At 32.4% G+C, this 27,926-nt stretch overlaps 1 protein-coding gene across 1 annotated transcript in view; it reads left to right on the top strand.

The window, feature by feature from the left end:
- Positions 1 to 27,926, top strand: part of LOC136409674 (protein qui-1) — a 131,387-nt gene that overhangs the window by 48,988 nt on the left and 54,473 nt on the right. Inside the window, exons 8-13 of the mRNA XM_066391347.1 lie at positions 2,184 to 2,272; positions 2,332 to 2,444; positions 2,499 to 2,655; positions 8,279 to 8,509; positions 8,565 to 8,967; positions 15,300 to 15,512. Coding sequence (XP_066247444.1) covers positions 2,184 to 2,272; positions 2,332 to 2,444; positions 2,499 to 2,655; positions 8,279 to 8,509; positions 8,565 to 8,967; positions 15,300 to 15,512 — 1,206 coding nt within the window. The remainder of the gene's footprint in view (positions 1 to 2,183; positions 2,273 to 2,331; positions 2,445 to 2,498; positions 2,656 to 8,278; positions 8,510 to 8,564; positions 8,968 to 15,299; positions 15,513 to 27,926) is intronic.

Raw genomic sequence — 27,926 nt, 5'->3', positions numbered from 1 at the left:
GATGCGATGAATATTTTGTCTTTGGCTTGGGAGTCAGTTTCTTCAAAAATAATTTAGAATTGTTTTCGACACGATGGTTTGATAAAAAGGGGGCAACTGTAGTAGGAAAAGAACAAGAAGAAAATTGGTCTCCAGAAGATGAAATTTCACTACGTGAATGGTTTGAAATTTAAAATCTTTTGGGTTTTAGCAATATTGATCAGTTTTTAAACTATGTATAGGCTAGTACCGATCCTACAACTATTCAAAAATTATCGGATCAAAAAATTATTGAAGATATTTGTTTCAATGAAAATATTGATATAAACGAGATAGAAGAAGTAGAAGATGATGAAATCGAGGAAGTGAATGAATTGGAAGTTTTAAAAACTCTTCAAATTTTGTAAAAATACTTCCAGTAAATAGATTTTCAAGAAGACGTACTTGAACAATTAAATAAGTTGCAATTACCTTTGATAGAAAAATATTTCAAAAACAAATTGAAGCAAACTAAAATAATGGATTTCATTCAGGGTTAACTTTATATGTATTATATTTATATGTATGTTTTTGTTTTTGTACGTACATAGTACATATTTACTTAACAAATTTATATGTACTTTTATGTATCTATGTACAATTAGTTTGTTTTATTATTTTGTATAATACATGATTACATATTACTATAGGTGCATACATTTTTTTTGTGTTACTAAGGGAAATACAACGTTTTTAATTTTTTAGCTTGCATTTATCTGTTTTTTCATAACCTTTTAAAATAGAATTCGGCTATAATGGACTTATTTTGATAGATCCCTGAAGTCCATTATAATCGAGTTCAACTATATCTCACGAATCTACACTTGTGAATTATTTTAGTAGAGCTTAAATGGATGAGAAATATATCTTTCAAATATGTGACAAGATACGTCACTGTCATATTTGACATAACTCCGTAAGGGTTTGAAACTGACCCCCACCTCCTCCCCTCCTACGAGAAAACAAATAGTAAAATACCTCACGAATCTATAAAATGTGTTTTAGTAAAGCTTAAATGTGTGGCGACATATGGCTTTCAAATGTGTGACAGGACACGTCACTGTCATAGTTGACATGATTTCTCGACGGGTTAAATTTACCTCCATATAGGAATATAAATCGATCAACTGTCGCATGAATGTGACGTTATGCACTATCCCAGTAGGGCTTGAATTTATGCCATGACATGTCCTAAGACTACTTGTATTTGTCACGTGGGAAAATAAATTGTAGGATGTCTCACGAATCTAACGTTGTGCACCATCTTACATGGGAAAATATGGAAATCGTCAATTATTGCATCATCCATCTATCTATCCGTCCATCTATCTATATCATTAGACATTTCATTCTTTTAACGATATTCCCCGTTATTTTATAGAAATAATGCGGCAAATGAGGAGTTTTAGGGAAAACTCTAAACTTTCTAATAGCGTAGAATGCATTTTGGCAACTGTAATAGGCAAATCACAAAAAAGCTCTACAGCACAATTTTGAAAATTGACCTTTAATAATTTGCTATAATGCGAAGTATCCGTTACGTCCATTTATCTTGGGCAGGATTAAATGGACATATGCATATTGAATACTTTCGGGATTCACAACTCCGCTATCGGAGTACCGGGAGCAGCGTGGGAAAACTGTAGGAAAATTACCATAAAACTAAAATAGCTTATTCTGAATAATAATTTGACTAAGTACAACACGCGTTACTTACTCCATTAGCCGAGCTTTAATTCGGACACGTGGAATCCATTGTTTTGCGATTTTCTAAAAAAAAGTTAAATATGCTATAAAATACAAGAATTTGTCACTTCCCTTTTTCCTTAACTCAGGTATCATGTAACTGATAATTTTGGATCCTTTCCAGAAATATTTCATGTTACGTTCTACAGCTTTAAATAACGGGGCTATTAAAGTGACGAAAAATTGAGAAAATGCCATTTTCTTCCATCTGCCGAGACAATAATTTTTAAATTGTCCAGACATGCTTGTTCATAGGTATATTGGGAATTATTGGCTTCTAAACCCATTAAGCGGATTAGCTGCAAAATCTGGCCGAACCAATGGCTATAGCGAATTAAATTTATAGTATTAAGGGGCTTAACAAACGCAGAGCAAATAAATAACGGTCAAGTAAAGGATAATCTGTTTATTTTTTTCAGGTTTAGCGCCTGGCACTGCTCACCATGTTGTGAGTGTAATACGAGAGTACCATCACGAAGATATCAACGAAATAAAACAATTTTACAGGGTAATTGCTGATAGTTGCTATGAGGAAACCTCAGTGCAATCACGTAGATATTTTTGTAGGATAAAATGCACCAGTATTCAGATTCGTTAAAAACTTATTGCCAATCACAACTTGAAGTCTTTCGATCTCATATACGAAATACGATTCCAGAAGAAAACAGACTGTGTTTCTAGTAGGTGTGCCCAATGTTTTCTGCACATGTAACCAACGTTTTTTCCCATTTCAGCGTCCCCTGGAAAGGGGGCGAACTAAGTCATGACGAGGCAGAACACGAAGCATATCTTAGTAAATTTAAGAATAATATTTTTCATAAAATAAAAGAGCTTATCAGTAAAAATTTAGACGAAGAGCCTGAACTAAAGTCGAGAAAAAAAATCGTAGAAGTAAGTGTTATGACGCGGCCAGACTATGTATGGAGCAAATTAAGTTTTATAAGGGTGTTATAAAACTAATGCATTATTCAACATTGTTGTGCAGCAATCTAGTTTTCGAGACAGTGTCCAGACTAAAAAAGACCAGTATCAAAATAGGCAACTTTTATAAAATTTTATAACGTATGGTCGGGCCAGGTCCGGCTATTTTACAAAGCTTTACAACTTTCTTTGATGTTACCGACCTTTGTTGTTGGATAACAAAACGACATGTTATATAACTTGAAAAATGCTTTACGACATTGTTATATGTAACAATTATGCATTATGTCCTCTAAAAAGTTAAATAACTTTGCTATATAACGTTTTGTGTTACATAGTCTGGACGAATATTGTAATACCAGCATATTTTCGTTCGTGAGCTGATTCAGTTACATTCATTATAGTAAACTGATATTAGTTAGACTTACGTATATCACAATACTAGGAAGCGAGTAATTGGAACGACGATAGGAGTCTAAGATTTAACGAAACGCTAAGGCAAACTGGAGCGAGGAAATAACTTGATTTCCTATACTTCTAGAGTCTAATTAGTGATTCGAAATTTATATTTCTGCTCTAATTCTAAGTTGTGTAACGTCAAAAGGATGATTCTTACGTTTCTTCACCAAACCGGATATGATAATAAGCAATACCGAAATTGTTATAACAACTAAGCATTCACTGAAATGGCATCCTCGATATTTGTGCCATTTTAAAGCTACACTGTCTGACTTTAGCTCTAAAATGATTCAATCTTCGTTGAATTTGGTAGATTGAATAATATACAGGGTGTTTTTAAAAAAGGATTCAGGGATGAAGGATGTGATTCCTTGGCCCATTTTAAGAAAAAAAGTTCCTATTAACATGGATCCACAAACGCACCGTTTTCCAGATACAGAGTGCCAAAAAAACACAAGAAAAAAAAAGTTTTAACTTTTTTCCTTATTAAAAAAAGATGTTCTACATGTTCACCTATCACTTGTACATAAAATTCATATCTTCGCCGAAAAGAAGCTCTTATTCTTTCGAACAACCTTGGATTTTGTTTAATTGTTTGGCACTCATTTTCTTTTCGCAGCTGTAGTTCGTCCACATTATTAATTGGTCTCGAATATACCAGTTATCTGTTACTAAATAAATAACATTTGCAACATTACATGTCCTTGAATAGAAAGCAATAACAATAAAGACAACACCGGTATTCTTTTTTTTTGACACCCTGTATCTCAAGATTGGTGCGTTTGCGGACCCATGTTAATAGGAACTTTTTTCTTAGAATGGACCAAGAAATCACATTCTTCTTTCCTGAACATTTTTTTTTTTAAACCCTGTATAAGGGAAGTAACGAACTGATGTAATTTTGTTAAAACTTTCAGTATATCTAATTTTTTTTCTCAGTTTTTCTAGTGAATTTTGAAGAGAGACGTCATACCTTTGGCCATATTTGTTCTTTTTCGACATTTTGCCTCGTTCACTGAAAAACATTTTTTTCTAAAATGTGCTTGTCTATAATAGTGAGACGTTACTTTAACTCTTGATAAACACTTTTTTGGAAGTGTCATATAATACAGGGTGAGTCACGCAACTTGTTCATTAGAAAATTTTGAATTTCCCACTATCGTAGCCCAATGAAAGTGGGTTTCAGGCTGGAATCCACCATTTTAAATTAAAGTAAAATACTTTCAAAATGGCGGCATTTCCGGTTATACCGGAAGCAGCTACCAACTTTGTTATTTTATATCGAATCTCCTAGTTTTTTTCCCATTTTTGGATTTCTTGTTAAATTTTAAGGGCCAGTTTACGTAAAGTGTTTTATATATAAAATTTACCGTTTCTAACTTATACCAGAAAAATTTTGATAACTGCAAGATCCCACAGAAATCGGTATTGTGTGCTAACCGCCTCGAATTTTGGAATCGGTTTTTTGGGGCCCATAGAAAACTTAATAAACTACGTTTTGACGTATTTTAATTTTAGAAAAGTCTTCCACAGCCTCCAAAGCTGTATCATTTCAAATTTCAATAACTTGCTTATTTAAAATGGGATATCCCCTATCCAGAATCGATGCACCGAACCTTAGTAATATTTGATATAAAATGAAATTCTAAACGCGAAAATGTTTTGAGATACAGGGTGTCTAAGCTTTAATAGTGACTTGTAGCAAGCTTTAGCTCACATTATGTCTATCGTTAATACCTCTGATAAAAGAAAATTTCCCTCAAGGGTTCAATTAGAGTTCCATTGTTATCGGTAGGTATAAAAAAATTGTTCACGGGTCTATCATAATCGGAAATGTTTCTACAAAATGGGGGGTATCACTAAATATGAATCATATCACATGAACGACTAAGTCATCATTCACACTCGATTACGTTTGGTGTTCTGTAGAAATGAATAGGACTGTTTTGATGGGTAATCATGCGTATACACAAAAATGTAAAATTATTGTACAGGATACTTTTCAAAAATAGACTTAATGTATAAAATAATGAATTTATTTCCAGTTAAACCCGAAGTCATTATTTTTAGACAAAAATTTTTGAGATAAAAAATTGAACAAATCTCTGTAGGAATTCAAAAACACTTAGTATATTAACTGTACATCCGCTGGATAAGATACAACAAAACATAAGTCTTATTAATTAATCCTCACAGTGTCAGAAATGCGATCGAGCGTGAATTACGACAATTATTCACGCTCGATGGCATTTGCTATTTAGAATGCACTTCGTTCGCAATAAACACAAAACACCCCAAGCTCTCGCAAATATATCTCCCCCCTGAAATAGGCCGAATAAAATTATCATATGCGTAACGACAGCTAGAATATTTAGTAGTCCTTCCATTTAGTTTCAGTTTCAGTAGGACTTGACTTTGAAATTTTGAGACGGCGATGAGATCACGCGACAGTAATCGTCAAACCTCAATATATTTTATGGCTAATTCGGATATCTGAAGAGTGCGCAGGGAGTGCATTAATATATGTGACAATACCACATGTAACGCATAAAAGTCATCGGCAATATTGCCGCGCTGGTGCTTGAATATGAGAATTTGTAAGGTTTTTCCTAAATATTTTTATAATTAAGAAAAAAAACGGTTTTAACAAGTTTGTTCTTAATTATTAAGTGGTTTAAAGTCTAATCAGTTAGAAACACTACTCAAAATGAATTATGTGGAAATTAGTAAAGTCTTAGAATTACACCGCAAGACAATAAACCTCTTGGAAAAGCAAGTGAAGTTAATTCAATAGTGTTTTGCCTATGTCTGGGATTTAACGTTAAAAGATAACCAACAATAATTTCCTATATTTAGTTAATTTGCAGAAAGTACGGATATTTAGTCATGGACACATTTACATAGTATCGTATTCGTATATAGTGAGCATCATTCCCTCATGAGAATGATAGCTTTCATTACATGCTCGTCCAAAAATCCTAATATGCTCCGAGGTATGACGTCTTTCTATACAATACACCTCACGATACTAATGATATGAAGGAGTATGTTTTCACGTATCTATATTTATAGTATACAAAGAATGAAATAACTATAGTGGGGATCAGTTGCAGTATTGCATGTTTATTGGTGTTGTCAGGCCGAGGTCTGCAATGTTACCAGTTTGCTTTATTAAAAAAATGTTTAATACATATGATTATCGATATCGTATTTGCAAAGTTTTTTTGAATTTATAGAATTATATTTGTTTCACTTACTATCGAAATTTTGGAATAATTTAATCTTCGGCTTATTGTTAGAATAGCGAATAAAAGAATAATAAAATGGAAATGTTTACAATTGGAGAAGAAGTTTTCATAATCAAATGATTTTATTCAGGGCAATCCGTAAAAGGGGTTGTCCCTTGTTTTCTAAGTAAATTTTGATAATCGACCCGTTCCTAGTGTTGAGGCACTGCGTCGTGTCATTCAAAATTTCGAGACTATTGGATGTTTCGTTCCTGCATCATAAAGACCCCTTACAAAATAACAATGAAAGGGAAGAGCAAGAAATTATGATTTGTGCCAATGTTGAGAAAAATCCTGTTCAGTCCCTCAATGAAATAGCAGACCAATTAGATGTAAGACGTGCAATCGTTCTCGGAGTTTTGCGGAGAAACGGGTATACTTCATAAAAAGTGAAAAAAATTCTTGAAGATCTAAAGAAACGGCTCCTTTTTTGTGAAACAATAATGGAAAGAGTAAATAATGATAAAAATTTCATCAAAAACATCCTTTTTATGGATGTTTCGACCTTTCCATTATTGGGTCACGCTAATTCAGCTGTCACTCGTTACTGGTCAAGGGAGAATTTGCACAAAATATACAATGCACGAAACCAATATCCTCTAAAAGTTCATGTCTGGACAGGCCTTTTTGGGTGATATTGTAATTAGTTTGTTTTTCATTGAACATACTTTGAACGGATTGAAATATCTCAACCTACCCCATTAACAATTAAAAGAGGCATGATTTCAGGAAGATGGTTGTCCTGCCCATAATGCAACTCTTGTTAGAAAATATCTTAAGGGAGATTTTCGAAACACAGTGATACGTGTATGGGGCAACATTTTGTGGCCAGCAAGATCCCCTGATTTAATTTCTGTAGATTTTTTCTTGTGGGGTTATGTGTTAAATCTACAATTTATAGATTTGAAAATGATAGGACTAACAATTTAGATGAGTTATGAATTGAAATTCTAAATTGTATGAAAATTATTAGCTTAGAAACGCTAGCAAACGTGCGGCAGAATTTTTATGACCGACTCGGTTGCTGTTCTGCACAAGGGGGACGATTTAAGCACTGAATTTAGTTTCGGCTTTTGTTTTAATTTCCATTGATTAATTTTTTATTAATTTTTATTTATTTCTAGAATTTTATTTTGTTTCATGTTTAAGAGTTGTTTTTATTTTCTTACTTAATTTCGAAAATAAAAATGATTTGAAATAATTTCAATAATAAACTTTAAATAACAATCAAGCAACCTGGCTGTTTAAAAGCAAGCCGGCAATATTGCGGAGCTCTTGCGGCCTTGCTTAAGTATTGTATGCACGGAAACATAAACTCCTTCATATCACTAGTGTGGTGAGTTGTACCGTATGTAGGCAGATGTCATGGCTATGATTTACTGAGATTCATTCCATTCAACTGAGATTTTTCAAAGGAATTAGACACCTATATCAAAAATGAATTATATCACTTTTTTGTACTTCCCCAATATTAGCGATTCAGCCAAACTTACGACCCTATAAATGCCCTCGTAAGGACCTCAGAGAAGGGCCTGTCCGAAATGGCTCCGTTTTCGAACATCGATTTACCCGTTTTAGAGCTATGAAGTCTCAAAAATCCCATAAAAATCGAGATCCGCTTCAATTTATGTTCAGTTTACTTTCAAAAATATTCCTAATTCAATTAAACCGAACATTAACAACTTTGGGCTTAAAATCTTACCACAACTTTTTTTCACGTATCTGTGAAAGTTAAATACCACGTGACTCCCTCCAACTTTGCAAACAGGGACAAAAGTTTGTTTATGGAGAAGCAGCGTGAATAAATTTGGGGAAGCTTTTCAGATTTGGCATAAGTTAATTTATAGGAAAACTTTCAAGAAAATATCACACATTTAACTTTGTGTTACGGAGCGATAGAGAAAGACTTTTCGAACTCAGAAATACACGACAGGATAAAGCAGTTGATAGAAGATGGAAACCAGCGACGACACACACCTATTTTAATATATGGAAATCAGGGAGCGGGGAAAACCTCCCTTATTCAAACTGTGTATCGGAACTTCGAAAACTGGTTTTCGTGCAGAACTTTAAGGATTGTAAGATATTTAACGCCGCTTCGCATTTCAAACAACCCATATCAAATATTTACAGGTCAGATTTGTAAGTACGACACCCAGATCTTCGTACAGCCTGGAATTACTGAGGATTATCTGTCAGCAAATTTGCATAGCTCTGAAACTACCAGAGGGTTTTTTGCCTAAAGATGCCAGTTTTGATCCGTTGTACACCAACAATTGGTTCCAGTCGTTGTTGAGAACCTTTGAAGAACTCAACTTTGTTCTGGGGATATTTTTGGACGATTTACACCTGGTAAATCCCCTGGACTCGGAAATGTCAACCCTCAGTTGGTTGCCCCTCAGCCTACCCAAAAACGTTCATATTGTGTGCACATCAGGGGTTCATATCGAGATGATGAGACTCACTCCTGTTCAAAAAGAAAAACTCAAACATCCCGACTGCTATATAGAAATGTCAACTGCAGACCCGTATGTTGGTAAGTTTACTCTATTATTATTTATTGTACCTTTTTGTCAGATTGTAGTATCTAATTTTAACCCTACCTAAGCGTAACACTAATATTACGTGAAGTAATATTTTTGAGAGGTGCCTGGGTTTTGAACGAATGTGGAAATTATACAATCTCTCTTTAGAACCATTTGTTAAAGGCCTTATTTACATTTCACCTTGTGTAGAAAATCTCAGAAGGGACTGGGGTAAATAAGGGGAAGCAAAAGACAAAATATAGGGTATAATTTACAAGGAAAAATTATGAATGTATCTGCATAAGCTAAATATAAGCGTTCGAATAGCGCAATAAAATCGAAGCTTATGCATAGGTGTCAGTATTCCTGGTACCTCGGCAATCGGATAAAGATTAATTTATTACTGCTAATGTGAGAAATGCCATTTATGTATCTTTTTGATTTAAGCGGGTCCTTGCGGGTGATATACATCGTTTCAGCCAATGCGCAAAGAAATATCATGCCGCACTATTATTCTTATATGTCACATAAACATGTTAACGTACAGGGTGTCGATTTTTCGTTCTAAATGTAAGAAATTTCAGTTATTATTGAAGTTGGAGAAAAATGGTTTTCGCCATTTCGTGTTCGAATTTTATGAAACGAAACACGGACGTGGCAGAAAAGTTCTAGACATGTTTGTTTTGTAGATACAAGGTGTTTTTGTAAATTCTGTATTGGGAGACATAAAATATTAAAAAAGCAAAAACGGATTATTATAAGGTGTTTCCTATAGAATTCAGTGGCGTATGTAGACTTATTTTATCTGTGACTGTTTTTCAGAAATAAACGAAAGTTTCATTTCTTTAATGGAATACCCTGTGTATTTTTTCTCACTTGAATTGAACTTTTTTCGAGCTTTTAAAAAATATCTAACAGCCCATTTTTAATTTAATTAGTCGAAATTAGCTTAAAAACAAAGCTAAAATTTGTTTTCAAATTATGTATTTCTTTATTGTAAACAACTATTAAACCCATAACAATATACTGAGTGAGTCAGAAAGAATGGGCCAACACTAAGCTGAAGATACTAGACATCAAAATATTGTAATTGAACGCATCATGGCTTATATCAAGGTCGGTGTTTTAAGCGATACAGGCTATTCAAAGTTTTAATTTTATTCTAAAATTCCTCAATAATTAAAAAAGTTTTGATAGTATAAATCTGAAAACTGGTAGTTTTATGTATTTTTGACGTAAGAATTACGAATTTTAAACTTATTTTGACGTTGCTCCTAGAGGACACTGGTTTTACCATATTACTTAAGTAATTTAAAACATTTTTTTTATCCGTTGCGTCATATTTTAAACAAGTCGCAGATTTAAAAAAACCGCTCATTTCTACAGAGAAAAATGTACTATTGTTTAGGTTATCTAAATCTATTAGTTTTTATGTTATTTAAAGTTAAAAGGTTCAGTATATTTTACTATGATTTAAATTTTTTTATTTTTTTATTTTTATTCTCTTTATTAATTGCGGCAGAGAATACAAGAAGCCACGAATACATTTTAAAATAATAGAGGAATTTTGTCAGACACATGTAAGAAAATTTCTTTTAAAATGTATTAGGGTCGATTGTGCACACTTCCAACATTTTATTTGAAGTTTTGACGTTATCACTATTACCAATAGTTGTTATTCTTATTTATGATTGCTTTGATCCTTCTTCATAACTTTTCATCTTCTAGGAAAAAAAAACTCCTAGTAAAATACACTGAACCTTTGAAATGCAAATAAAAAATATATTTCAAATTATTTAAATAACGCGGTGAAACTAGCGCCCTCTACGAGCAACGTCAAAATAAACTTGAAATTCATAATTCTCACACCAAAAAACATAAAATTACCAAATTTCCGATTTATACAATGTTATCAAAACTTTCTTAATTATTGAGAAATTTCAAAATAAATAAACTTTGAACGCGTTGTATCTCTTAAATCAGCGATATTTGGAATAAGCCATATTGAGTTCAATTATAATATTTTGGAGTCTAGTATTTCCACTTTAGTGTTGGCTCATTCTTTTTAACTCACCCTAATAATAGATACTACGGAAAGAATTAAAACTAAAAGAGGAGCTTAAATTGGTTGCCATTTCTCCTCATACATTTACCACATACTACTGAAATTCTGCGAGGTGCACTTGAGATTACGCTATTGCGTTCTTTTCATTATGCAAATGTCTGCTGAGCGGCATTACACAAACATTAAATTATATTACGCTGAGTATAATATATATATTTTAAAATGTCCTCTTAAAAAAAATCCCACATGGCTAGATCCGATGGCTTAGGAGGCCAACACAGATGGATGCCTGTGCCTGATAAGACAGCATTCAGGAAAGAAGCGTTCCAAATAACGCCTCACAATTAATAAATACTGTTTGTTAAATATCAAAATACTGTTGGAAGAAGATTTGGTTCCACTGTGCTACAGGCATTTCTACTAATTCTAGTAATATGTTTTGTACTTTGTTAAAATATTAAGTCGAGATATATATCAAGTTAGAAGAAGACGGTTTTCGAAATACCATGCTCGAATTTTGTAAAATGAAAGTTGACACTGACAGCAAAATCATAGCTAATTTTGTTTTGTAGATGCAGGGAGTTTTTGAAAATTCTGCATTTCGAGATAGTTCGTGTATTTCGTTTATCTAACAAGATATTAAAAAAGTAAAAATAGATTTTTCAGGGGGTTTTTCAGTCATTTCAGTAGAATGCAATGGCGTATCTATATTTATTGTCTTTGTTACTGTTTCCCAGAAATAACATAATATGCTCGTGTCTTAGAATATAAATGCTGCATCGGAACTTTATTTAAACAAGTACTATTTTTACTTATTAGGTGTACAACTTTGCTTCCGCCGTTTTTGAATAGATGTATGTAGCGGTAAGTAATGATCGAAATAAATAACCCCATGTGGGCATGCAGGAGCCTTGGGCACCTGTTAACATAACCTCATAAAAATATTAGTCTATTTGTGTCTTCATCATAAAGTTATTCGCAATTGAAAATGTCAGTGTACGAGCCAAATTCTCGTCATTTGCGGGAGGTTTTACTTTTCTGCTTCAATATGAAGAAATCTGCTGCTGAGGCTCATCGAATGCTCTCAGATACTTATGGGGAAGCCACTATTAGTGAAAGGACATGTCGTGAGTGGTTTCAGCGCTTCAAGAACGGTGATTTTCACGTCGAAGACCAACATAGCGGTGGAAGAAAGAAGGTTTTCCAAGATGCGAACTTGGAAGCATTACTTGACGAAGACTCGTGTCAAAGTCAACAAGAATTGGCACAATCATTGGGAGTGACTCAACAAACAATCTCAAAACGCCTCAAAGACATGGGAATGATTCAGAAGCAAGGATATTGGGTGCCGTACGAGTTGAAACCAAGAGATATTGACAGGCGTCTGTTCGCTTGTGAACAGTTGCTTGCAAGGCAAAGACGGAAGGGATTTCTGCATCGTATTGTGACTGGGGACGAGAAATGGGTTCATTACGATAATCCCAAACGCAAAAAGACTTGGGGATATCCCGGCCATGCTTCCACGTCGACGGCCAAACCGTCTATTCATGGTTCCAAAATCATGCTCTGTATTTGGTGGGATCAACTCGGCGTAATATATTATGAGCTGTTACAACCAACTGAAACAATCACAGGTGCTCTTTATCGAACCCAATTAATGCGTTTGAGCCGAGCATTGAAAAAGAAACGGCTGCAATACAACGAGAGACATGATAAAGTGATTTTGCAGCACGATAATGCTCGACCCCATGTTGCGCAAGTGGTCAAGAAATACTTGGAAACATTGAAATGGGAAGTCCTACCCCACCCGCCATATTCTCCTGACCTAGCTCCTTCTGATTATCACTTGTTTCGATCCATGGCACATGGGCTAGCTGACCAACACTTCCGGTCTTATGAAGAAGTAAGAAATTGGATAGAATCGTGGATCGCTTCAAAAGATGTCCAATTTTTTCAACACGGGATTCGTATGCTGCCCGAAAGATGGGAGAAAGTAGTGGCCAGCGATGGACAATACTTTGGATCCTAAAGGTATAATTAGTTTTTTACAATAAAATCGCGAAATTCGGAAAAAAAACGGCGGAAGCAAAGTTGTACACCTAATATATTTGTGTTTTCCGTATTATGTCATTTTTACCGTCTTAGGTATCATGAAAAGATTCAGCCAAAAAATGTAATATTTCAAAGGTTGAAATCAAATTTGATAGATTTTGAAATAATTTAATAAAAAAATCTCTTTTAAAAAGCCTAGATCAAAAGTATGGAATAAAAAGAATCGCGAAGGTCATGTAATTAATATGTTGGCAAGTGTAGGTTTAGCACATGAAATATTTTGCAGAAAACTTAATGTTGCAATGAATATAAATACGTTCAATGTTAATTCTATTTTAAAACAATTTCAATTTAAAGATCACTTATAGGTTCAGAGTAGTGCAAAATTTACATCGTGGAGATACTGAACGATGCACTCATTTCTGGCAGTAGTACTGATAGAATTGATACTAGGCACGTGGAAACCAACATACCAATGTTTTTTTGCGAACAATAAGGAAGATTTGGTTTTTATACCTCCTATTTCATACTAGGAACGATATGAAAATATCATTTGTATGAGAAAAGCCTCACATCAAGTCGGTATCTTCGCATCTTGCAAAACATGTTGCTGAATTGTGTAATTGTGAGCCATTACCTAAATAACTTTCTCAGAAAGTTGCGTTATGGTGCATAGGCATGTGTGTTGGCTTCCCAGATTACCGATCTATCCATGTTGGACATTTTCTTATTAGGTCTTCAAATGTTTTTAATTTATAGTACTCGAATTAACACAATTAAAGTTATGTGTTATGACGCTCAACAGATATTTTTAGAGTTGCAAGGACGCAACGTAGTAATTTAAAATGTACTGTGCAGAATTACATTAGTATGTGATAAACGTATAAGAAAAAATAGCTCCCTGTTCCAGCACCTCTTTTGGTATTAGTTGTTTTTCTAGTATCTATTATTGTATACAGGGCTCGCCTTTGGGAGCTAATACAATCCGTATATGAAAAATTACAAGTTTAATGTATTTTTGAAGTTTGTATTATTTTTTGTGGCAAAAAACCTGACATTGTAAAAATATTTTCAGCTTGATATGACATCCAGTTAAGTTGAAAACCGATCCTTTCTTCATTTCTTTAAATGAAACGTGGTAGTTTTTTTTTTAATAAAAATGGGTTTTATGTCGAAAATAAACTTAAGTTTTATAATAAAAACACAGTACCGATTCCCATCTGTGTTTTTAAGTTATTTTGACTTCTACGACTTTTTCGACACTTGTAGAGCTTTATTAAAACTTAATTATCTATTAAACAAAACTATTTGACATAAATTGATGAAATAGATTTTAAATTATTTGAAAAATTAACAAATTTTTATAAATAATTAAAGATTAAGAAAAATATTTTTAAAAGTTTTTGAAAAAAATTAATGAAATTTAGTAGTTAGTAAAGCTCTACAAGTGTCGAAAAAGTAGTAATAATAAAATAGTAAAAATCAAACACAGTTGAGAACCGGTACTATGTTGTATCATGAAATGTATATTTATCTTCAAAAAAAATATCTATTTTCATTAAAAAAACTTCTATGTTCCATTAAAAAAAATGAAGTAACGATCAGTTTTCGATTTTATTAGAAGTTATATCAGATTGAAAATATTTTTACAAAGTCAGATTTTTCCCACAAAACAAAAACACGTTAAACTTGTAATTTTCTCTACGGAGTGTGTCAGCTCCCAAAGGCGAACCCTGCATTGTTCTAGGTTTGTTCGTGGTTTACTATAGAAAAAAATAATTTAAAAACAAATTCCAAATAAATAGAAAAAAAGATACAGAGAGTGTTCCACTTAAGAATATATAGTTTTAGTTTATTGCTGGAAAATAGTCACAGCTACAATAAATAGATACATGTAGTGCTGAATTGTACAGGAAATCTCCATCAAAACCCATATTTGCTTATTTATCATTCTGTTGGATAAACCAAATACAGGGAGTGTCTTAAAATGCAGAATTCTGAAGACCTCCTTGTATTTACAAAGTCAAGATGACTACTACTTTTCTCCCTATGTCAACTTTCGTATCACAAAAATCAATCGCCGTGTTGCGAAAACGGTTTTCCTCTAACTTGATTTATAACTGAGTTTTCTTTAATTTTTAATGATAAATTACTCTGTCTAGTCCTGCTCGAACTCACCTCCAAACGTCTTTTTTTCTTAAATAAATCTTACACATTTGGTTCTAGATTTGGTAGAAGGAGTACTCGACCAGTTGGAAAAAATATATTGTAAGGCAGCCATATCCAGATTGGCATCACTTATCACTTGTTCAGAGTATGGTTTGACTGAAACCGAAATCCTGGAAATATTGATGCCCACATCGGACAGCGAAGCCATCATTTCCATAAAGGATGCCAACTTTAATTTTTCCTCTTTATGCTCTGTCAAACGGAAACTAGGTAAATACTCCACATTTTTCTACACCATTTCCCCGGAATTAATTTAATGAACAGATGAAACGTATTGAATTGCCGGAATATTACGCGATTGAAAAGCTATAAATATTTTGATCCCTCAGTTATAATTATTGGATAAATGCTGGCAGTTGAAATGAGTTTACTTGGAAAATCCGAGTTTTACTACACTGTAAAATTCAAATTATTCACTACCACCATAATTGTCCTTTAAACTCCTCACAAATCAATAGAAGTGGCCAAGTTCGCAATTCGGACCTAATATATAGAAGTGAATGGTAATCGGTATTACGATTAATTATTTCAATGGTCCGAGATGAACAGACATATGGGTTAGACATTTAATCGATATTAATCATGGGATATAACAGTGCAAGAAGGATTACGCCAATAACGTAAATCTGTCCTAATTCTTTTGATGTCTATTGAATTTATTCATGTACGGTGGATAATAACCCCAATCAAGTTTTTATTATGTTCATCATTTCCAGGAAATTTGCTTCAGGCCCTTTCCGGTAGAATAATTTCTTCTGCTTTGACTTGAATTTTTTCCAAGTAAATTATTAAGAATACGTTTGCCAATGCTAATATAGCAAATGGTTTCAAGAGGTTGAAAGAACACGTATTATTTATTAAAATTCTTCGCGTGCAAGTGGTTATTTAATACTTCAGTACAGGTAAGGGAAACTTATTATAGACCCCTGCATATTGCCCGTTAAATTATTACAATTTGTAAGGGTGAAATTATTAATGCGTTGTTAACATTAACTTACAGTTATTTCCATTCTGACCGACACCTCAACTTGGTTTCAAATACTTTTAAAAGTCACCTTTGTGGAAATTAGCTTGTAGATAAAGTTGACAGCACATTAGCAATATGGCCCTAAATGCAGCAAATTTAAACAGCCTTTTATGAGCGATTTATATATGGCTACCTAAAATATTGATAAATATTTTGACCAACCCGAAAACTTGTCGGATGATTAATGCAACGGGATTGGACCCTTTTTTTGTTTTCATTAATACTACGCATATTGAAGTTTTAGATGTATTATTTATGCCATTCAAAAATAGAGTGAGGTTCAATAATATGTAAATGACCGTATACACCGCCATCGGTAAAATAATTAATGTATAGAACAATTTTTCTTCACTAATTCATTCCGGGCACAACTGTCTGAAGTCCGTTGATATATCATTTAATATTAGAGTTAGAGCAAAGTGTTAATTTGGAGAGTTGTATAGAGCGAAACGTTATGCATATTTCGTAATATCTAGAAAATATACGGTGTGTCTCAAAAAGGCGAGGCAGTCCTAAGTTATGTTTTTTTTTCAATGGGATATCCTCAATACGTTCTCCTTTTGTGTTTCATTTTTGAATCTGTCTAATTCTTTGCAGCATGTTTTGTACGTACTTTCAACAATTGTTGAAATTATTTAATATAAAATGTTCCGTTTTTTTGCATTTTTTTTCTTATTTTTTGATCAATAAACCGAAATTTTCGGAAATATGCCTTTTTATAATTACAATTATCATGCAACTATTAAAAATCTAAAGTATGTGTTCCAAATGTCTTCCGTTCTCTTGAAGACACAACTTAAGACGATTAAGGAAAGTCCTTGCAACTCTTCGCAACATATTGGATATAACACGTTGAAATGCATTCATAATATAATTCTTTTCTACATGTTTTCTAGCGTAATTGAAGGTTCCCCACAAACCATTTCTTTTTTATAAAATATTTCTTTAATACCTTATAAAATTATATTATTATAAAATAAGTTCTATGGATAATTCTTTTGTCATAGTCACCTTAGTTTTCTATTCAGTTTAATTACTGTTGGAATGGTTTTCAGCGAATTACTTTCAACGTGTTAGAAATTGCGATAGACATGTAATTAAAAAAATGTTTGTTTCTGAATTCTGCATCGAACTAAATTAAAACGTACGGAGATCCCAATTTAAAATAAGAAAAATAAAACACTTTAAATTTTCAGAAATTTGACGCTAAATCTTGGATACCCTGTACAATATCGATCATCGAAACTTTTTAATAAAACTATTAAACTATGCTTAATAAGCATCTTAAGTAGTTTCTTTAAATAGACATTATTTCAATTTTTTAAACCAGAGGCGCACATGCATTTAAAAAATTTTTTTTTCACCGGTAAAATAAAATTTCAGAAATATGTAGATAATCATAGAAAGCATTTAAATATGGAAAAAATATATATGGTGTTCGATTAAAAAAATATGGTTCGGTATCGTTGCACTCCTTTGGGACACCCTGTACAATTAGAAGTATTTTTCTGGTATATGTCCTAAGACACAGGTAAAGTATACACAATACTAAAATCCTACTTTCGGTGATAACCGAGCTATGGAAGATGGGATATAAAATGCGCCACTCTGTATAACCTTCTACGAGGCAACCGGTTTTGTCCAGCCAAATTTAAAATTCTATTAATCAAATTAATCAAATTTAATTCTATGAACTTTAGTTCAATTCATCATCAGTTCCGAGATATTGTTGTTCAAACAATTTCTAATTTGCCCATGCTGCAGTTGCTTTTAAGAAGTTGCAAATAAGATTTTTGCTTATTTCAAAACAAATAATTTTTTTCGCCAATGTGATTTAGTCAGTGAAATATGCTAATAAAATTTTTCGAAGTATTTGCTTTATTGAAATTTTCACCTCTAAAATAAAAACGAAGTTCTTATCAGTTTGACTGAGAAAAGTTTTTACTTCAAAAAATGTTTAGGTATTATTTTGCAGATTCATTTACAAATCAATAACTTTCGTTGTGATTTGATATTGCTTGGAGTTGATTTTTTAAAATTCCGAAATCAAATTGCCCTACATGTACTCGAACTAAGAATATGTTGACATAAATTTTTATTGCGGCCATGCTCGGGTATCGCGAGAGAAACCCGAAAATTTTACATAGCTGCGTTTCCTCAAAGACACCATCCCCATCATAAAGTTTGTGTACGACTTCATAGAGTTCTTAAAGAAATATGCTCGTTTAATATTATGAGAGATCAGGCGCTTCCTGTTTTGCCTCAACGAGATAATGTTATCTCAATCATTTCAACAATAACCTTCGTATAAGTATTAGACGAGCCTCTAATGTGTTAAACATTCCTCGGGAAACCATTAGACGGAATTTAACAAGAAACGGTAGGCATCCTTTTCATATTTGCCGAGTGGAAGAAGTTTTAGCTGGAGATTTTGAAAGGCGTATTAAATTTTGCAAATGGCTTATTAATGGTGTTCAATTTGATAGACAACAATTGCAAATGATTTTGTGAGCTGACGAAGCTATATTTACTCGAAAAGGTTTGTTGAATATACTTAATGAGCGTGTATGATCACACAAAAATCTTTACGCCACGGAAGATGTCTTTCAACATTAGTTAAGCGTTATTGTTTGGATTAGGCTCATTCTCAATCGACTTGCAGGTCCCTTTTTTCTATCAAATGGCGAATATTTTTTGCATTTCTTTGCAAGAAGAACTTCCTGTTCTTTTGGAAGATTTGATGTTGAATATAAGACAGCGTCACTGATTTTAATTAGATGGGTGTCATGTTCATCACTCTCGGCTTGTTCGAAACTGGCTAAACAACAATAATACTGAGCACTAGATCTGAAGAAATGGACCTATAGTCTGACCTGCTGGGTCTCCAGATCTTACCCCACTTGACTTCTTTTGTGGGGTACTTTAAAAGCTCTTGTTTACAGAAATCTTCATGGGATAAGGGAAGAGCTAATTGCTTCAATCCGAGCTTTCAGTCGACTGATAATACCATGTCAGATAGCAGCTGTAACGCGTTCAGTATTTCAAAGATGTCGAAATTGCTTAACACACAATGGAGGCTTCTTTGAAGTGTATCCTCGGTAATTTGAGGTTACACAAAGGGCAAAACGAAAACATTAAAAACAATGAAACTGACAAAAAAAATTATGTTTTGAAATAAGCAAAAATCTTATTTTCAACTTCTTAAAAACAATTGTAGCGTGGACAAATTAGAAATTTTTTAAACATGAATATCTTGGAATTGATGAAGAATTGGACTAAAGTTTATAGAATTAAATTTGATTATTTTGAGTAGAATCCAAATTTTAAATTTGGCTGGATAAAACTTGGTTACCCTGTATATTATCTCTACCAATTTTTTAGCTTTTGAAAAATATTCATTTTTCCTTTGTCACCTTTATCTCCCTTCCTCCCAAAAAAAACAAGACCACCCTGTATGTTGGTGGATATTTAAGTTACTATTAATTCGAAAGTGATACTTGAAGATTTGTAACTTTGACTTTGAAGAGATACATTAGGTAGCATTGGAAAAATAACAGCTACAATTATATTGAATTTTCACGTGGTATTGAGTGTAAATCAATTTATTTTAAATTTATTTTTTCATAAATAAGTTAGAATTTCTGTAACTCTACTTATATGGATTCTTATAGAAGTTCTGCCAATTTTTTTACCTTAAAAAAAATCTCTTGTTACCTTTATTTTCTCAAAAAAGAAACAAAGTACCTCCTATTTGTTAATGGATATTTAGATTAATATCGTGAGAATCAAAGAGATACTTTAGAACCTTGAATCTTGAAGAGATGCATTGAACAGAATTGGAAAAATTTAGCTTCTGACATTTTCAACTAGAATTCTAAAATAGAGATATGCAAATCCGGTACAGTTTTAGTACTTTTTTATTATAGAACGTTAAAATGGATGAGTTACTTATCTCTGCTAGTTTTGGAGATTTAAATACTCGAAGTGGGAGCATTATTCAGTTTTTGAAATGCTTTTGATTGGTAAATTTATCAAATTATTAAATCACGGAATAAAAATCTTATACTCAAATATTTTAATATATGGCAGATTGTTCATTGTAAGATAGAAAAATGTAAAGTATTGTTGTACACGTTGTTTTATAATAGTATGTCAAAAATTCAGAAGTTGTGGATGATTTTACAAAAAAAATTCATATAAACATGGAATTCTTTTTACTTCCTGCCTGAAAACAGGACGTTAAAAAATGTTTAAACTTTTTCCTAATAAATCCATTCCGCTATTTAATATTTTTTTGAACATTGGGTAGCGTAAAATAAGTATAGAGACACATTTTTTAAGGGGTAAACAATATTTTTAATATCACCTGCGGCGTTCCTATTGATGTGATCATGGTCGTTTTGAACAAAGAATATGATATGCTAAAAAGGCCGAGGCATTATTACAGGTGGAGAGCATTTTCAACACCTTATTTAAATGTTTTTTTTTAATAAGGAAATTAACGAAATATATCTAATTTGATCTTGTAGTTTTAATATTAGTTAGAACTTAATGTTTTTTTTTCTTTGAAAGCGGTTATCGGTATAAAAAATATTCAAGAGATCTTTTTTCCATAAATATGGAGCATTCAGAAAATTATTTTAATTAAAAAAAAGCCGTTCGTTTAAAATGTGCAGGATCACATCAATGGAGACGCCACTGGTGAAATTTAAAACTTTGTTTTTTCTTTAAAAGATGTGTCTCTACACCAATTTTTTTCCACCCAATTTTCATAAAAATATTTAATGCTGGAACGGACTTAGAAAAAAAAATGTATCGCCCTATATTTAAGACAAGAAATAACAACGGATTCATGTTCATATGAATTTTTTCTTAAAATCATTCACAGATTCGCCCCTTGAATCTCTGACATACTACCTGTACACCTCAAGTAACTTGCAAATATAGCTCTCTACAATATAAAAAATGGGAAAATTTATACTCCATTATTTCAATGATTTTTAAAGATATGGATTGCACAGACTCACGTATAGAATACTGGAAAGTATGTAGTAATATTTAGGGCAACCCATTTACCAATATAAAAATAAAATTACGAACACGAAATCTTTTTTGCATGAGTGTACAATTTTTTTATATCTTAAAAATTATGTCCAGCCCTTTTTTCTATTCAACTCTCGTGTTTGTTAACTTTTGCCTAATTCTGTTAAAAAAATACGCATTACACGCTATTGAGACGACCTGTATAAAAATATAGTTTGAGGAAATCGACTCGAGATATTCTGCTTAAAATTATTGAAAAGATAATCAATTTTATTGGCAGTAGGTGTTAAAACCAGAATCTTTTTAACTTTTATATGGCATGAATATAAATTTGAAAAAGAGATAACAATTTTAATTTGCAGTTTCCCTTTGTTCATTGCAAAAGTACCTTCTATAAAGCACAATAATATTGCCAGGTTAATTTAATCACAAATTATCAAAGGGATTCGTTATTTGGAATTAACGAATTGTTTTATGATTGTTAGATACAAGTTATTATGAAATCAAAATGTCCAAAGTTGATTATTTGGGAAAACAGTATTTATACTATACGTTTCAAGTTCATTGTTATTTTTTTTCTTTAATTTTATTTGGGAATAACACATCAGACACAAGTAGGGGTTGTTGGAGTGGTCGAACTATACACTATTCTCAACTCAAACCAGCTAAGAATAACATTTGCCCTTTTCTAAGGGCTCGGAAGGAAAGCTTTATTAACGTTTCGGTGACAAATTTGCTACCGTCTTCGGAACCTACGAAAAATTAGTGGTAAATCGTAATTAACGATTAACTAAAATATATACAAGGCGAATATCCAAAATGTGGGAAACGCTCTGAAATTCCGCGCTTCAATCGCTGAGAAATGGCAGTTTTTTAACTCGAGTCACGTTATCATTCCTAAACGTTGATTTGAGGTAGGTGATCGATGTTTCATCATTGTACCTAGTTTATCCTGTATTTTCTTTAATTTCATTTTTTCTGTTGTTGAGCGATAATGGTTCCTGTTTAATTCCTTTTTATATATCTGAAGTTGACCTCTTATTTAAGTATAGGTAATCAAGTGTCGTCCATTTCTACTGAATAAACAGCCACACGTCGGCTTTTATTAGGTAAATATATGCATTTCTTTAATTTTACGCTTCTTCCATAATGGTTCTTTGGTAACGATGCAGTCGTTTCATGTAATTCTGTGACTATTATCAAAGGCATACTGGCATATATTTGACCTATAAAATTCTCTCTTTTGAATGTAATTTAGGTGTTCTTTAATTCTCTTTTTTAAGGGTTTAGAGGTTTCGCCAGAACAAAATGTTTCACATTCACAAAGAATTTTATATACAGGGTGTCATTTTAAAAACTTGCAATAGATATATCTCAGGATTGAAAAAAGATTTGAAAAATTCCTTGAAGACGTTTCAATAACAAGTAGGGGGAACCAAAATGATGTACTTATTAACTTACCCATGTCTACCCTCTAACCTCCAGCCGACTCAACTTTGTAATTTTAAATGGCAACTCCCTACTTGTAATAGCTCATTCTAAATCTCTTTGAAAATGCTTTACGATCGTATTGACTTAACATCACATTTACTCAAGCAGCTATCGAATTGTTAAAAAAAAAAGGAATAGAATATTTGAATGTACCTTTTATTTAATCAAGTGTTCAAAATGGTTTCCGTTATTTTCCAAACAATAATAGACCCTATTTTTAAATTCCTTACAAAATTAGCCAAAGTTTCCCTCGATATAGCCCGGCATGCTTGAATAATTCTTTCTCGTAACTTTTCAATTGAGTCTCGCTGAGTTTTAAAGACAATAGGTTTTAGGGGTCCCCACAAAAAAAGTCAAGTGGCAAAAAATCAATGCAAATAGTTCTAAATTTTTCAAAACTTCTGAATAAACGATAAAAGTATTTTTTGAAATAATAGTCTGTGTTTCAATACGATTCTCAAGATTTATATTTTAATCCTTTTTTAATTAACAACTTGATAACTGCTTGAGCAACTGCGATGTTAGTTAATGCGATCGTAAAGCATTTTTAAAATAAACTGCTACAAGAGGGAAGTTGCCATTTAACATTACAAAATTAGAATGGCTAGTGATTAGAGGGTAGACGTGGATAGGTTAATGAGTACATAATTTTGATTCACCCTATTTATTATGGAGTTTCGAGGAATTTTTTTAATCTTTTTTAATTTCTGAGATATTGCCGTTGCAAGTTTTTAAAATGTCACCCTGTATAACAGTCCTTTATACATTTATTTTCGTATCATTAATGATTTGTCTTTGTTTGTCTTGTTTCAACACAACAACAACAATTCCCTTTTTCTGGCTGAAATATGTAAGAAAGCAAGTTTATTTATTTTGTTTTTTCTCAATGGTAAATTTTATAGCAGGTTCTTGTGAATTGAAATAATTATTATCGTGCTCGTATATAAAAAAAAAACATCATCAATAAATCTCTACTAAATTAATGGTTTAAACTATAATTATAAACACGACCATATCCCATTGCCATCCCTGACGTTTGCTGATAATAATCGTTTTGATATTAAAAATAAATTATTTTCACGCAAACCATTAATAACTTCGTAATATTGTTTATGTTTAATTTAGTGTGTTCTCGAAGATTGACGTCATTTTCAAGTTTATTTTTGATAATTGAAAGTGTTTTATGGAGTGAAACATATGTGAATAAATTAGAATCGTTAATACTTATCAACGTGTGATTTGGATGTAAATTTACATACAGGGTGGGTTTTTCTTTAATATAAATGCCAATACCTTGAAAATTATACCGGCAATTATACTGGCATGGAAAAATCTAAAAACACGTCTACCATAATATCATGGGAGGAAGATGGTTGAGAGTATGATGAACTTATTACCCTCTACTAAATGCACCCCAGCCACCCCAAGTCCCTTTTTTTAAATAGCATGGGCATGGTTGCGACATATTGTCGGAAAACATTTTCGATAGTTTTTCAATGGTACCAAAGTTTCTTGAATATCGTCCTCAAATGTATCCGTTGCTGCCTAAAATATAAAATCCATTAGTAAGACACTTACGCGTAGAATTAAATGGTTTTTATTGAGGAATAACTAATAGAACTGATAATTAATCCAAAATTTTATTATAATTAAATCAAACCGTAACATTTGCCGCTCGATATTAACGATTTTTAATAATAGGTGTCCGAAAGATTGTTTGTTATTTTCCATATAATTTACAAGTAATATTCAGATTCTTTGACAAAAGTTTCCTTAGGAATTGCACGATACTCAATAATAATTCTCTGTCTTAACTCTTCAATTGTTTCTGGTAGGGTTTTGAACACTTGAGTGCTTTTAGAAAAAGAAACTGAAGGGCGTAAGATCGGGAGACCTAGGGGGCCATTCTCTCGTTCTTCTCCTTCCAATCCATATTGCGGGGTAATTATTATCCAACCACCGCCAAACGGGTAAAGCAAAATGTGGCAGTACTCCATCCTGTTGAAATCCTAGTAAAATTTTGTCCAGTTGTAATTTGCCATTTTCGTCCTGCTGATTCTCTAGCTCATGGATTATCAATGATTCAATAGCATTTTCTAAAAGGTCACGATAGATTTCACCATTAAAATTATCGCCAATAAATAAAGGTCCTATGATAACATCTCCAAGGATTCCGACCCAAACATTCAGTGTTTGTGGGTATTGTGTGATTCCTTCTTTCATAACATGAAGGCTTGAATCACTCCAAATTCTATAATTGTGCCTATTGAGAGTACCATTCAAATAAAATGTGCATTCATCACTGAATCAAACGTTTAGAAGTAGTCGGGGTTGGTTGGTAAAGTTTGTATCACCTTGCAGTATTCAAATCGTTAGTCGAGATCATCTTCATTCAATTTCTGATGAAGTCGAATTTTGTATGGATGAAATTTGTGTAATTTTAGAACTTTTCAGACTGATGTTGTTGATAGTTCAGGTTAAGTAGATGCTTGACGGATAGACAATGATGGAGTTTGGGCAAATTGCCCGAGAACTTCGATTTGAGTAAGCTCATCGAATATCCTAGGTTGATTCCTATTTTTATTGGCCACGAAACCGGGTTCTTCAAATTTTTGTATTAACTTCCTAACGTGGGAAGGATTAATGTTCGTTCCAGGATGTCGTTGGCGAAATATTTCTGTGGTTCGTAAGACAGCGTTCCTCAGCACCATAAATAAAAACGATTTCAACCAGTTTCGCAAATGAATAAACCATGTTTCGATTGAAAATTTCTGGGAAGAAGCACGAAGTAAAACTCAGATAATAAACAGGATTCGACGATTCATTGGGTAGAAAAATATTCATAAATACCAATAAGAGAAAAATATTTTAACATTAACATTAATTTTAACATAAGAAATTTTTTTTATATTTAACATTATTATTAATTCTTTGATAATAACGTGAATATCGTTTTTACGGTTGCATGGGAAATAACGGACATTTTGAACACCTATTATAAAAAATTACTAATATTGAGCGATAATCTTATGCTTTGATTTAATTACAATAAAATTTTGGATTAATTATCAATTCTATTAGCTATTCCTCATTGAATGCCATTTAATTCTACGCTTATGGATTTTGCATTTTAGGCATCATCAGACCCATTTGAGAGCGATATTCCAAAAATTTTGGTACCATTAAAAAACTTATTGAAGATGTTTTCCGAGGATATGTCGCAACCATGCCCATGCTATGAAAAAAAAAGTGACTTGGGGCAGCTGAGGTACATTTGGTAGAGGGTAGTGAGTTTATCATACCCTCAATTATCTTCTACCATCAAATTATGGTAGACGTGTTTTTGGATTTTTCCATTGCTAACATAATTTTTAAGATGTTGGCAGTTATACTTTTAAAAAACCCATCCTCTATATTTTTTCATTTTCCTAAAAAATGACTCAAATTTCAAATATAAGAATCTGTCTTTCCTCCCATGGATTTAGGATATTGAGCAAAAATTTAGGCAGTGAATATCTGGGTGAGTTTATGTTACTAACAAGAGCCTTAAGGACGTGTTATTTTTGTCGATCTAATTTACATCTTTCCTCATTCATTAAATTATTTTTGTTATTTTTAAGTTTGTTATAAAATTGTCCCTCTAATGTATCCGCGGAGCCTTTTTTAATTTTAATTTAGTGTAATTTCCACCATTTAAGACCCCTCAATTTTTTCTCATAGATAACAGAGTTCATCGTGACTGAACAGTTAGCTTTGTCTGCTAGAAGACTTAAATATTGTTATTTTACGCAAAGAATTGAGCAGCTATTATTCGATGGAGGTAAAATTTTGCTTTGTTTTAAAAGGTTTCTCTTAAATTAGTTGTGACCTAATTTCAAACTCTTGTTGAGGTTCCTGTGGTAAGGTTTGAGCTGTTCTTCCTATGGCTGAAGTGAAGTTAAGCTTAGAAACCTATTTGGGAGTGACAGAAATTTAAGCCTTTAGAAAGAACAAGAGATTCAGTCTCTGAGAGCTTTTTGTTGGGCAGATTTATGACTGTCTTTGCAGCTACATTGTTACTATTATTAGTCAATGTTCAAAGCTCGTTAGCAAGTTTTTCTTCAGGTAAATTGTAAAATTTATTTAAATGTAGCTGTTTTGAATGTAAGATTAAAATGACTTATTCATGTTTTATTATAAATTGTTTAATCAAACGAATATTATTTTTAAAGGTGACTTTTGTATCTCTGGAAATGTATTCATTAGTTCCTTTTTTCCCAAATTTCACCAATTTTTTATTAACGTAAGATGCTCTCGATTTCTTTTTGGAGTAATGCCATGGTTTTTATATTTACATAAAAATATTAAATTATTGTCAGAGTATGGTAGTTTAGTAGATTTGACTTCTAGCTAGTTAAAAATAGAACAAATGTAAGCTCATACCAATAGTCACATAATTTTGATTTTATTCATGTAAAAAAAAACTGTTAATCTTCAGCGATTGAGAAGAGGAATTTCACAATGTTTCACACATTTTGAATATTCATTATCCGTACATTTTAGTTAAGGTCTAATTTTAATTTTTCTAATCATCATTCCTAGATTCTGAAGACGGCGACTGATTTATCTTCGAAACGTTAACAAGGATTTTCTCAATTAATTTCTTTACATCTCTATTCTCATTCCAATCAGCCCTACTTGTATAGGACATTTTTCCCAAATAAAGTAAAACAAAAAATAAACTTTATTCGCGAGAGTAAGTGTCTAAGGTCAAAGAATTTGAATATGTTTTTCTTCATACGTTATTTCTCCCCTTCTGAATATGTTAGCGATGGCAATTCTTTTAGGATTTCATTTATGACTCTCTGATTAATAAGCTGAGTTATCGAACTAATCAGTGAAATCACGGTCTTTATGGACGAACAGTTATTACATAAGGAAATGCTGAAAATTCGATTACACAAATGAGTCACTGAGGGGCAGCCAAATCTTTTCGTTCCATGGAGCTAACGAAAGCACTCAGATTTTAGTTAATTACTCAGAAAGACAGATAAACAAATTTTATAGACATCTCTTTCCTAATT

This window comes from Euwallacea similis, chromosome 6 (genome assembly GCF_039881205.1).
Source record: "Euwallacea similis isolate ESF13 chromosome 6, ESF131.1, whole genome shotgun sequence".
In the NCBI taxonomy this organism is placed as follows: Eukaryota; Metazoa; Arthropoda; class Insecta; order Coleoptera; family Curculionidae; genus Euwallacea; species Euwallacea similis.
The sequence above is the reverse complement of the archived record's forward strand: the minus strand, read 5'-3'. Positions and strand labels throughout refer to the sequence as shown.